The sequence below is a fragment of the Saccopteryx bilineata genome, chromosome 5, assembly GCF_036850765.1.
Source record: "Saccopteryx bilineata isolate mSacBil1 chromosome 5, mSacBil1_pri_phased_curated, whole genome shotgun sequence".
Lineage (NCBI taxonomy): Eukaryota > Metazoa > Chordata > Mammalia > Chiroptera > Emballonuridae > Saccopteryx > Saccopteryx bilineata.
In genome coordinates this window covers 77,328,103-77,341,750 of record NC_089494.1, presented here as the reverse complement: position 1 = coordinate 77,341,750, position 13,648 = coordinate 77,328,103, and the positions used below count along the sequence as shown (strand labels likewise).

Here is a 13,648-nt window from a genome sequence, read left to right as displayed (position 1 = left end):
AAGCAATCCTAAAGAAAAAGAATGAAGCTGGGGGCATAACAATACCTGACTTCAAACTCTATTATAGGGCCACGACAATCAAAACAGCATGGTATTGGCAGAAAAATAGACACTCAGACCAATGGAACAGAATAGAAAGTCCAGAAATAAAACCACATATATATAGTCAAATAATTTTTGATAAAGGGGCCAACAACACACAATGGAGAAAAGAAAGCCTCTTCAATAAATGGTGCTGGGAAAACTGGAAAGCCACATGCAAAAGAATGAAACTGGACTACAGTCTCTCCCCCTGTACAAAAATTAACTCAAAATGGATCAAAGATCTAAACATAAGACCTGAAACAATTAAGTACATAGAAGAAGACATAGGTACTCAACTCATGGACCTGGGTTTTAAAGAGCATTTTATGAATTTGACTCCAATGGCAAGAGAAGTGAAGGCAAAAATTAATGAATGGGACTACATCAGACTAAGAAGTTTTTGCTCAGCAAGGGAAACTGATAACAAAATAAACAGAAAGCCAACTAAATGGGAAATGATATTTTCAAACAACAGCTCAGATAAGGGCCTAATATCCAAAATATACAAAGAACTCATAAAACTCAACAACAAACAAACAAACAATCCAATAAAAAAATGGGAAGAGGATATGAATAGACACTTCTCCCAGGAAGAAATACAAATGGCCAACAGATATATGAAAAGATGCTCATCTTCTTTAGCTATTAGAGAAATGCAAATCAAAACGGCAATGAGATACCACCTCACACCTGTTCGATTAGCTGTTATTAGCAAGTCAGGTAATAGCAAATGTTGGAGAGGCTGTGGAGAAAAAGGAACCCTCATACACTGTTGGTGGGAATGTAAAGTAGTACAACCATTATGGAAGAAAGTATGGTGGTTCCTCAAAAAACTGAAAATAGAACTACCTTATGACCCAGCAATCCCTCTACTGGGTATATATCCCCAAAACTCAGAAACATTGATACGTAAAGACACATGCAGCCCCATGTTTATTGCAGCATTGTTCACAGTGGCCAGGACATGGAAACAACCAAAAAGCCCATCAATAGATGACTGGATAAAGAAGATGTGGCACATATACACTATGGAATACTACTCAGCCATAAGAAATGATGACATCGGAACATTTACAGCAAAATGGTGGGATCTTGATAACATGATACGAAGCGAAATAAGTAAATCAGAAAAAAACAGGAACTGTATTATTCCATACGTAGGTGGGACATAATACTGAAACTAAGAGACATTGATAAGAGTGTGGTGGTTACGGGGGGGGAGGGGGGAATGGGAGAGGGATAGGGGGTGGGAGGGGCACAAAGAAAACAAGATAGAAGGTGACAGAGGACAATCTGACTTTGGGTGGTGGGTATGCAACATAATTGAACGACAAGATAACCTGGACTTGTTATCTTTGAATATATGTATCCTGATTTATTGATGTCACCCCATTAAAAAAATAAAATTATATAAAAAAAAAAAAAAAAAAAAAAAAAAAAAAAAAAGAAAACCATATTTTAATGGTAAATAGATTGCTAGCCCCTGTTTCATTTGCACAGACCGCCATAACCAAGTAAATGAGTGGATTAAACCAGTGGTTTCCTCAGCTGAAAACCACAGGCTTAAGCAACAGCAACAATTGTCTCATAGATCTGGAGACTGCAAGTCAAGGTGCTAGCAGTGTTGGCTCCTTCTGAGGCCTATGAGGGAAGGGTCTGTTCCAGGCCTCCCTTTCTGGCTTATAGATAGCTACTTCTCCCTGTGTTTCTTTATATCACCTACTCTCTATGCATATTTCTGTATCAAAATTTCCTCTTCTTATGAGGACATCAGTCTTACTAAATTAGGGCCCACTTTAATCACCTTATTGTAATTTGATTACCTCTGTAAAGACCCTATCTCCAAATAAGGTCTCATTATGAGGTATTGAGGAGTTAGAACTTCATCATAGAACTTTTGAGGGGAATACAATTTAACCCATAACTGTCACCATGCATCTTACTGAGGCTGGCTACCTAACGTGCAGGGTCCAGAGTATAGTGAAAGTCAGGGCCCTGGCTGGGGCAGGAAAGTTGAGTCACTCATGGGCTCACTCCCCATGGGCCCATGAGTGATTGCAATTTCCATGCCAGGAAGAGCTGGGAACACAATTAGTAGCTGGATAGGAATAGGTGGTAGGATTCCACTCAGTCCCCGTGGAACACACAGGTGCTGCTAACCTAGTGGGGACAGCCACTGCCTTGCTCTCTCCCGAGATGCCACTGGCTATCCGCTCCCAGGCCCAGGGCCTCTAGGCCCCCAGCCCCAATGCAACCTGGTGGCCATGTGGGTGGCAGACAGGAGTATAAAGGGGGAAGCTGAAAACCCTTGGGGAAGTAGGGAGGTGACACGATGACTTGGAGTGCAGCTCTAAGCCCCTGGCTCATGCTCCGTGGTTCCAGGGGACTTCATGCCCAAAGCACAAACTCAAAGATAAAAATGTTTAAGAATTTCAAGACCCCAAACCACAGAGCATTAAATCCAGTGGTGGCGGGGTTTCATACGTAGCAGGGCAGCTCCCTCGCTGCGATCTATTGAGAGTCAGCCCTCGACACAAGGATTTGTATATTTAAATTAAAAAAAAAAGAATCCAGTGGTGGGATTCAGACATTTCGCACTGGTTTGGTAGAACCAATACCTAATTTTTGTTGAGTTTGGTGAACCAGTTGTTAAAATGGCACTTGGAATCAGGGTTCTTGCTCAGGTGGGTGCCTGGGCATCTACCCAATGTGGAAGTCACAAATTTACCTTCCTTATACTCTTTTTTAATGGTCATCTGTGCAACAGCATATTCTAAGCGCTCGTAGTAATCTTCATTCTGTCCATAGGTGAAAACAATGGCAGGTGGGGATGCCAATCAAGAAAAAATATGGGAATATCCTAAATAGCAGTTTTATTTTTTTTGTCAATCTTAAATAACAGTTTTATTGTTTTTTGTCAATCCTAAATAATAGTTTTATTGTTTTTTGTCAGGTATTATTTAATATTTTAAAACTCTTATAATTTATTATAGTTTTGTGTACCTCTTTTATTGTTCTTATTTAAGTATTAAATACATGAAATAATAAACCACCTTTCACTATATATATATTTTTTGTACTTAAAATGGTCATTAGGACAGAGAACTGGTTGTTAAATTATTTGAATCCCACAACTGATTTGAGTCCCTTCTGAGTATGGGACCCTATGAGACTGCTTGGGGCACATGCCCATAAAGCCTTCCCTGTTCTTATTTATGCACGACTAACCCAATAGGAAAAAGACTGTGGAAAACTGCAGAGCATTTCTTTTATTTATTTTTTATTTATTCATTTTTAGAGAGGAGAGAGAGACAGAGAGAGAGAAGGGGGGAGGAGCTGGAAGCATCAACTCCCATATGTGCCTTGACCAGGCAAGCCCAGGGCTTTGAACCAGCAACCTCAGCATTTCCAGGTTGACGCTTTACCCACTGCGCCACCACAGGTCAGGCGAGCATTTCTTTTAGAGTAGAGTCACTTGAAGGTGAAGAGTATCTGCCTCAGTTTCTCCATCTGCACAATGGGTTTAAAATTAGTGCTGGCCTCACTGGATCCTGATAATGATTACCTCAGTCTCTATGCCCACTTTATAAATGTTAACAAGAGAAAAGCAAATCTTAACTTTGAACATGGGTAATGTAAAATAGTAGAAAACTATGACAATGATTATAGTTAGACAATCACCTAGAATTTTCTGTTTATATTTTTATAATTGAAATGGAAAGTTCTCAGACTTACAGGTACAGAGACTAGACTGATAGTTGCCAGATGGGAGGGGAGTTGCGGGGGGATGGGTGAAAATGATGACGGGATTAGAAAGTACCAGTTGGTAGTTACAGAATAGTCACAGGGATGTAGGCTACAGTATAGGGAAGGGAATGCAATCAATATTATAATAACTGTAATAACTATGAGGGTCCTGGCAATATCAGGGGGAACACTTGGTAAAGTATATAATTGTCTAAGCACTGTGCTAGACACCTAGAACTAACACAAAATATATTTTTAAGAAAAGAAAGTTCTCAAGAACAGAATGCCCAAAACCTGAAATAGTAAAAATTTCTATTAGCATATTTCTTTGGAACTGCATAGTCTGGAACGGATCATAATTAACAAGTCCTGGGGACACAAGAAAGTGGAGACGTCTTGCTGTTCCGTTTAGCTCTGTTTCATTAGAACCTAATTTATAGAAATTCTAATAATGTTCCTCCATTTTTCTTGAGTGGCTTTATATAAATATTATTCTCTAAGGGACTGAACATAGTGTTTATAAGGTGTTGTTTTGTTTGTCTCTTTTATGAACTGTAGTATTTCTTTACACTTTGATCAATTAAACATTATAATTTATGTCACCAGGTTTATATTAGGACATTTCCTCAAAGCCGTTTAGGAGGCTTTGGTCTATAAATGTCTCCAGTATATTACTTTGATAGATTATGTGAGGATTCATTACATAGGGATGAGTTCAGAAGTGGCAAACAAAGAAATCATTTCTTCAGAAAACCTGATTATAAATAAGCGAATTGTTAGGTCAAGGAAGGGGAGCTGCGGGGGCAACTGAGCTCTCTGTGGCTCACCCTTTCTGGTCACTGACTTGGAATCCCCATCGTGGGGTATCGGTTACTGCGACAACCAACAATAGGGAAAGAGGTCAGGAGCTCAATGAGAAAGAGTAAAAACAACTAGGAAAACTGGAAGTCCAAGATGACTCTCAAAACCTCCGAGGAAAGGAGCCAGTCAGAGTTGCTGAGATGAGATGTGTATGAAGTAGGAGGGATTCTGAGAAACGACCAACAAAGATGGGAGAAACAGATGACTGAGTGATTCATGGCCAGGAAGGGCAGTGAAACCAGTATCTGATATGCTTTTACTTAAATTCCACATCTCTAGAGTTTAGGTATTACTTAGAAAAAGAAAAAACCAGTCAATAGCTTTGCACATGTCTGCTTTATGAAATATTCACTCCTACATGTGGGAAGTACTGGTTTGGAGAAGAGTTGCAGAGAGTAAGAGGCTTGCCTCCTGTTTTTCTTGCCATAAAATAAAATCACACACTCCCTCACACAACAGGACACAGAATGAACTATTTAATGGAGTCACAAGGCTATCCAGGGGTTCTTTGCATTAGTGGTAAAACGCCTGGTCCAAATCCCTTCTAAGCTCAAGTTACTTAACCTTTCTTGATCTGTAAAAGAATGGTATGTATTAATAGTGCCTACCTGATTTTCATGAGGACTCAATGTGTTAATGTAGGTAAAGGGGCACATAGTAACAACTTGCCAAAACTTAAATACTATTAGAAGCAGTCAAGATTGGCCCTTTTCACCTGACCAGGCAGTGGTGCAGTGGATAGAGCATCAAACTGGGATGTGGAGGACCCAGGTTTGAGACCCCGAGGTCACCAGCTAGAGCGCGGGCTCATCTGGTCTGAGCAAGGCTCAGGTGGCTGGTTTGAGCAAGGGGTCACTCGTTCTGCTGTACCCCCCCCCCCCCCGGTCAAGGCACATATGAGAAAGCAATCATTGAACAACTAAGGTGCTGCAATGAAGAATTGATGCTTCTCATCTCTCTCCCTTTCTGTCTGTCTGTCCCTCTCTCTGACACCACTGCCTTGGGGTAGTGGCTCTCATCACCCTCCTTCAGAAACTACGCCCAGGTGGCACCACCCTGAACTCTTCCTCACATTCACTACATGTTTCCAGCAGACTCCTCGCTGTCCTCCCCACTCCACAGCACACAAATGACCCAGCACTGTGTCCTGGTATTTTCCCCACCACAGGCTGTGGACCATTTAATGAGTCATGAGATCGGTTTAATGACCAGCACTACAAAACAAAATAGAATGGAAGACAGTGGAAAGGTAGCAGCACATCATATTAAGTAAGGACGTTTTTTGACAAAACTTTGTTTAGACATGTATGTCGGTACTGTTCCAGACACTTGGCTCCTCAGCCTCTTCTGCTCCAAGCATCTTGCTTCACCTGTTCTCCACCTTAGTGACCATTTCTACAGCCACTCCTTGGATCTGGTCACTTCTGAGAATGATCACCTCTACAGCTCATTATTTCCATTGTGTAACCTACCTCTCTGACTCTGCCATTTCTCCTATCTCCTAACTTTCACTAAATCCATTATTACTTACTTTCTTCCTCTTTACCCCATATTTCTGAATACAAACTTTCTATTGGGACTGAATTTTTAGCTTGGGTCATCAGTGTCTTTCTTCATGAGCAATTGCTTTAACCTTCCAGATGGTCTCTCGCTGCCCTTCAGAATTACCCTTTTCAAATCCCAAACTGACTATGGCATTCACACTTGAAAGTGTGACCTGGTTCCCCTTTGTCCAAACTTACATACAACACCCTTTTCAGCAGTACCATCACCCAGTCAGATCCCCCTCCCCCCGCATTAAGCATAGTGCTTCTAACCAAACTCCTCAGTCCTTATCTCTTGCATGCTTCCAAATGTAGACTTGTCACAGCTTTTTGTCCTGACCCCCCTATTCTGGGGGTCTAATCAGCCACAGGACCTAGTGGGGCAGCATCACTGTACGTCTCACACCCTCACCATGGCCTACCAGCCACGGGAAGACCTCTGATTCCAGGGCAGAGCACAGGGACTGGTCAGCCTACTGTGACCAGTGTGGCTGGATTCTTCTCCTAGGAAATGAAGGAGAGTGAGAGGGAGAGAGAGAGAGCGAGAGGCGGGAGGGAGAGAGAGGAAGTAGTTGTTTCATTTGAGTGGCGTGTTCTTGGCTCCCAGCAGGTCTGGTTGCACAGGAGAACCTGTCCTTGGGCCCCTCTGAGACCTGGTACCCTTACATCCAACCCTACATTGCCTGTGTGACCTCTAGGACCCACTTTCCTCCAACCCAAAGAGCCCAGACTAGAACTTTCCGCTCACTGAACTACTGTTGCCCAACACAGGATTCTGCACCTTTGCACACGCACCCCTTTTCCAGGAATGTTCTAGCTCCTTTGTCCCATGTGGCAACTACTGACTTATCCCTCAGGGAAACAAACGTCCTATTGTGAGTCCCCAGATGCTCAGGCCAGTCCCTCCTCTGCATCCCTTCAGCACTTTGCTCATTCCTTATTCTCAGAACACCTACTGTACTGTTTCAAAATTGTTTGTGTTTCAGTATCTGTCTCTGGAATCTCAGTCTCTTGGGAACAGTATCTTACTCCTGCTGATATTTTATCTCTCCTATCTGTGGGTGAGTAGACGATTCTGCTGGTTCTGTATCCTCACTGCCCACCCTGGAGGCCACTCACCTGGTACCATTCTCATTTACTCTGACCCGCTTTCTGTGTCTTCCTGCCTGACAGAGCTCCAGGCGGTCCAGAACACCAGCTTAGTGCCCCAGGAGGGGCCCTCCATCAGTGCCCCATGGGGTGGTAGATGAATGCCTGTGCTTTTCCTATCCATCAGCAGGTCTCTCAGAAAGACCTTTGTGAAATTGAGCCCCAGCCTGACCAGGCGGTGGTGCAGTGGATAAAGTGTCGGACTGGGATGCAGAGGACCCAAGTTCCGAGACCCTGAGGTCTCCAGCTTGAGCGCAGGCTCATCTGGTTTGAGCAAAGCTCACCAGCTTGAACCCAAGGTTGCTGGCTTGAGCAAGGGGTTACTTAGTCTGCTGTAGCCCCATGGTCAAGGCACATGTGAGAAAGCAATCAATGAACAACTAAGGTGTCGCAATGAAAAACTGATGATTGATGCTTCTCATCTCTCCGTTCCAGTCTGTCTGTCCCTGTCTATCTCTCCTTCTGACTCTCTCTCTATCTCTGTGTAAAAAAAAAAAAAAAAAAAAAAATTGAGCCCCAGTTGCCTAGAATGGCTTTCCTCGGTCTCTTCCCTGTCTTGTTTCCTCTCTCCTTCACTGTGCCTTCTAGAATCACCCCCCAAATAAACTTGCATCTAAATAAACATGTTTTGGTGATTGCTTTTGGGTGCACCTAAATCAAGACAGGGAGATAAGGCAAACAGCACCTGACAGACAGTGAACAGACAGCTGAGGCCTCCGGCCCCTCATCCGTCTTCCGGTGGGCACAGAATGTCAAGAGACACCCCCACCCTCTCCACCTAGCTTTCTGTCTTCTCTCCACGTAGGGCTCCATGGTCAAACACTTAGGCCTCATGCTCATCAGCACTTTATGTGCCTTGGCCATTGGTCATTCAGAACAGCCTACCATGACCAGCCCCAATAGATGATATAGCCATGGGAGACAAAACTCTACTGTGTTGGTTGAAGCCAATTCACATATTATTTTCAGCCTTCAATATGGTATCACAATCCTTTTACTTGCCCCCCAACTCATTTCCTCTAGCAGCCTTCCCAGAGACTGTGCTCGCCTTCCCCAGGATGCCGTTTCCTTCTAATTGTCTCCACTGCCTTCCCAGTGTCTGGCGTACTTGCGGAAGTCAAGTTATCCAGTTTCGGCACTTGGGTAGAAGAAAGGCTCTGATTCCAGAGCTACAGTGAGACCCCTTGGTACAGACACGCCAAGTTTGAGGCTGGGCTCAAGGCAGTGAAGAATTGTTACAGGCTGTCAACCTGTCAGAATGGTCTGGACTGGCCAGAGGAAGAGGGTGTTATGGTGATATCTAAACAAAAGAACAATACATCAGTATTATTATTAGGTTCATTTTTATGTATGAGGAAACTGAGAGGTTAAAAAACTTGCCCAAGGTCACACAGCTGGTAAACAGGGGAGCCAGGATTTGAACCCAGGCAGTCTGGCTCCCAGAGTCCATGAATTTAACTGCCATATAACACTGTACCTACTGATTTTTTTTCCTGTATTTTTCTGAAGCTGGAAACGGGGAGAGACAGACAGACTCCCGCATGCGCCCGACCGGGATCCACCCGGCACGCCCACCAGGGGGTGATGCTCTGCCCCTCCGGGGCGTCGCTCTGTTGCGACCAGAGCCACTCTAGTGCCTGGGGCAGAGGCCAAGGAGCCATCCCCAGCGCCCGGGCCATTTTTGCTCCAGTGGAGCCTCAGCTGCAGGAGGAGAAGAGAGAGACAGAGAGGAAGGAGAGGGGGAGGGGTGGAGAAGCAGATGGGCGCTTCTCCTGTGTGCCCTGGCTGGGAATTGAACCTGGGATTTCTGCATGCCAGGCCGACGCTCTACCACTGAGCCAACCAGCCAGGGCCCCTACTGATTTTTGAATATTAAATTGATAAATGATTGAAAAGTCAGCACAATACCATCAATTATCTGCCTCCCAGGGTTGGGATGCTTAATTAAATACATATCAGAAAAATGAATAATACATATCAAAAAGTTCAGATAAAAAAATACTACATGTATAATCTGTCTTATGTTATTATATATCACGTATTAGTGGATAGAAAACTGAAACAGGAGCACAGTTTTTCCTGGTTACTCTGTGGATACCAATCATGGCTAAAAGCAAGTCATTGAACACAACGGTAAACTGAAGCATCCCAAAACACAGCTCTACCTCAGCTTCCACATCTGAAGAATGGATGGGTAGAGTATGCAATATGTCAGGTCCCTTCCACTGTTAAGATTACTTTTTTCCATGTTTGTATAAATAGGAAAAACCTGATTTCAAACTTGTTTAGATTATACTTGAAATTTCACTGACGTGAATGACTGGAGTCAAGCAGGGGAGCCAGTGTGAGGACCAGCACACTGAATGCCACATGCTCTCTGTGCTCTTTAGAACATCAGTAGCAGCATTTTCATGTTTGAAGATTTTCTGTGCCAACTATGTCAAATGCTTCAAACATGCAGACTGTCACCTGGGAAGTACAGGTGGTGGCAGATGGCTCTGGCTTCAGAGTGTCCTTGAGTATTAAAGAGAAGGCACTGATTAGAAACTAACCCAGGCCAGGATTTGGGTCTGCTGCATATAGAAGGGATTATTCCATTCCTGTTAACCCAGCTCAGAGGATCGCCAGTGCTTTCTTCGTGTGACTGGGTCCAGCCTCCGTCCCATGGGCGGCAGCTGCCCTGTTCTGATACCTAGTGCACAGGCAAAGTCCACATTTTAAAATGTAAGCACTGCCCAGTTAACTCGCAATGGAGATGGGCCACACCACAGGGTTAGAGCTGCATCCACAGGAGCAATGTTACTGAACTGACCAAGGAGGCAAGAGGCCTCCGACCTTTGGCCACTTTAGAGTAAGAACCACTACACCTGTCCCTGATAAAGCCTCCTGGGAGTGCTAGAGAAAACGGTCCAGAAAAGATACCTCAGAAATGTAGTATACACAATATGTTGAGAGGAATCAAAATGAACATAGCTCTGGTGACACCCTGTTTTACCCCTTCTCCAAACTCATCCCCACAGGCAGAGAGGAGGGAGGCTGCGGCAGGCTGCTGCGGTTGATTGAGCTTCCCCTGCGCCCTCCCTCAGGAACCTCCACTGCTGGGTGCTGTCTTCTCTGCCTCAGAGGCAGTCCGTGCAGCTACTCACTGAAGTGACCACCCCGCAGGTCTCTTTACACGTCCCTTTAAGGACTTTATGTATAGTGGGTGCTCAACAAATGTTGGGTGAATGGACCCTTGTGTGCACACGTGTTGGGGGATATTCTCGCTGACTGGGGTGCCACATGCCTGATCTCAGTTATACTCAGCGGTCTCGTGGATATCACAGACTCCATCTCTCTTAACGAGAGACACTGAGGAGCAAAAAGAGCAGCGTGTTCCAGTTCACACAGCTGATCAGGGCCACAGGCGCGCCTCTCCCCCGTCTGGTCGGAGAGGCGTTAATAGAGAAGATTAAGTTTTCTTTCCCGGAAAAGGCGGAGAGGAGAGGCCCGCTTGGGGCCCCTCCACAGGTGGTGGCGCACACCCAGAGCGCTTGTTTGGGGGCGGGCGGGGGACAAAATGGAACATCTTTTTGCCATCATTTATCCGAGAGATGCTCCTCCCAAATAACTCTTGAGAAGCTTACGTTTGGAAACGTCTCCCAACCTCCCAAGTGCTGCCTGTGCGCCGCGGAAACCTGAAGGATGCGGGGCCGGGGTGGGGGTGCAGGGTCCCGAGAAAGGGGTGCAGGGCTTTCTCAGGGCTGCAGAGAGGCGGCCACCGTCTCAACTCGGGCGCCTAGCCGTCCTCGCTTGCCCCAACCCCCAGTCTCGCCCTTTTCACTTCCTTGACCGCCTCAGCCCCGAAGTGCCAGCTGGTCCCTCCGGCCCGGGGACACTCACCCTGCCTCTCCGGGACCCACTCGGGAGCGAGGCCCGCCGCCACGCCCTCGGCACAGCCCGGCGGCGCGCTCAGCAGCAGCAGCAGCGAGGACAGCAGCAGCATCGCTGCCACTGGCCCCGCGGGGCGCCCAGGTCTCTCCGGCCGGGGCCAGCCCGTGGTCCCCGAGCCCGGCCAGCAGCGAGGCGGGCCGAAACCAGCGCCCTCCGGGCCCCGCACTTCCCACGGGTCTCGCCACCCCTGAGCCGCCGAGACCCACTCTGTCACCCCTGTCGCCACAGTGTGCGAACACTCGGGGCTCGGCTCGGAGCGGGGAGACGGGAACACCGCGGAGGTTGTCACCGCCCTGCCCCCTCGGGCTCGGAGGAGGAGGTGGAGGGGGGACCATCTGCCCATCCCAGAAATGCCTGCCTTCGGGGCGGGGAGAGGGTGGGGTGAGGCTGCCCTGTGCGCGCTCCTCCAGCTTCCAGCCTCGGGGAGGAGTGAGTTGGGAATCCCTGAGTTGGGAATCCCTGGGTCAGGAAGTCTGGTATCTGGGTTTGCGAACCATCCGGATTCTGGTAAGCACTGCGGGTTTGGCAGCAGGCAGCTCAGAGTAAACCAAGCTGTTCCGTGAACCCAGGCTCTTGGGGAGCGCTTTGGACCCCTCCTCGGGAATGCAGACCACTGGAGAGCCCTGGGGTGCTGTCCCCGCGGAGTGCCCCAAGGTTCTCCCGTTCTTGAGCTCCTTTTCATTTTTAAAAATAACCTCCCCCTCCAAAAAACAAACAAACAAAAAAAAACCTCCCCATTTCATCTCCTTGGATTCCCCCAACCCAGCAAAATCGCTGGGTTATCGCACTTCATAGCTTTCTTCCCGTTATCCCGTTTTATAGCTGAGAAATATTATCTCCAAAGGCAAAGTGATTTGCTCTGTTACTCTTTAATATAGCAAAAGTTACTCCTTAAACTAGTAAATTGGAAAACCCTAGCTAGAATGTAGTTCTTCCAACTGTATGTAGTCTTTCAAACAACCAGCTGAACACAATAAACGTTTGATAATCATGAGACCTTTCCTAACAGGACCCTGACATTAGTGATTACAACATAAGAAAAAGAAAGCAACAGGGAGCTTTAAAAAAGAAGGGAAGAAGGTGGGATCTTGGGAGACCTTGCCTTTCTCAGCTGTCTGTTGGTCATGATCAAACCAATATTTTTGAGTAACACTGTCTGTTATAGACTCGACTATGCACCCCTCCCCCCAATTCATATATTGAAGCCTTAAGCCCCAGTGTGATTCTATTTGAAGACTGGAGATCAGGCTTTTAGGACTTAATTGGGTAAAATGAGATTGCCAGGGTGAGGCCCTAGATAGGAGTGGTGCCTGAAGAAGAGGAGAAAAAGGGAGGACTCTTTCTGTCTGCAGGCACCAAGGAAAGGCCCTGTGAGGACACAGTGAGAAGGAGGCCATCTGCCACCCAGAAAGAGGGCCCTTGTCAGAACCTTGATCTCAGACTTCCCAGCCACCAGACTTGTGAGGAATACATTTCTGTGGTTTAAATCACCCAGTCTGTGATATTTTGTTATGGCAGACCAAGCAGACTAATAAACTGCCTTAACCTGGTTCCCCAGACTGTCTACTGTCTTTAAGAAGCTGGGGTGAGATCCTGGAAAGGCGTGGGATTGAAGATCAGAGTGACACGGGGAAGAAGAGAAAGACTCTGCTGTGGCCTCTACAGTAGCAACATGTGCTCAGACCTGCAATAACCTCAGAGACCTCAACAGTCTGCTCTGGGGATGAAAGAGAAAAACATCTGTCGTAGGCTCACTGTCCCCACTGGCTAAGGCAATCCTAGCGTTACTAACCCTCTGCACATTTCCATGGCAATGATAAGCTCCAAGCATGGCCTCATGCCTTGGTGTTCGAGAAGCCCAGGGAAAGCAACAGGTGCACGGGATGGCCAGGGGTGAAGTGCTGTTAGTTTGCTCCAGAGGGAACCTGGGAGAAACCTGTGCAGGGTGACTGTCATAGATAGCTCGACTTAGAGCAGGGGTCCCCAAACTACGGGCCCGCGGGCCACATGCGGCCCCCTGAGGCCATTTATCCGGCCCCCGCCGCACTTCCGGAAGGGGCACCTCTTTCATTGGTGGTCAGTGAGAGGAGCATAGTTCCCATTGAAATACTGGTCAGTTTGTTGATTTAAATTTACTTGTTCTTTATTTTAAATATTGTATTTGCTCCCATTTTGTTTTTTTACTTTAAAATAAGATTTGTGCAGTGTGCATAGAAATTTGTTCATAGTTTTTTTTATACTCTGGCCCTCCAACGGTCTGAGGGACAGTGAACTGGCCCCCTGTGTAAAAAGTTTGGGGACCCCTGACTTAGAGGATGTGCGCGATTCCA

General features: G+C 46.4%; 1 protein-coding gene across 1 annotated transcript in view; it reads right to left on the bottom strand.

Moving 5' to 3' along the window:
- Positions 1 to 11,642, bottom strand: part of PLA2R1 (phospholipase A2 receptor 1) — a 131,931-nt gene extending 120,289 nt beyond the window's left edge. Inside the window, 1 exon segment of the mRNA XM_066279856.1 lies at positions 11,268 to 11,642. Coding sequence (XP_066135953.1) covers positions 11,268 to 11,370 — 103 coding nt within the window. The 5' untranslated portion in view covers positions 11,371 to 11,642.
- Positions 11,643 to 13,648: the final 2,006 nt, after the last annotated feature.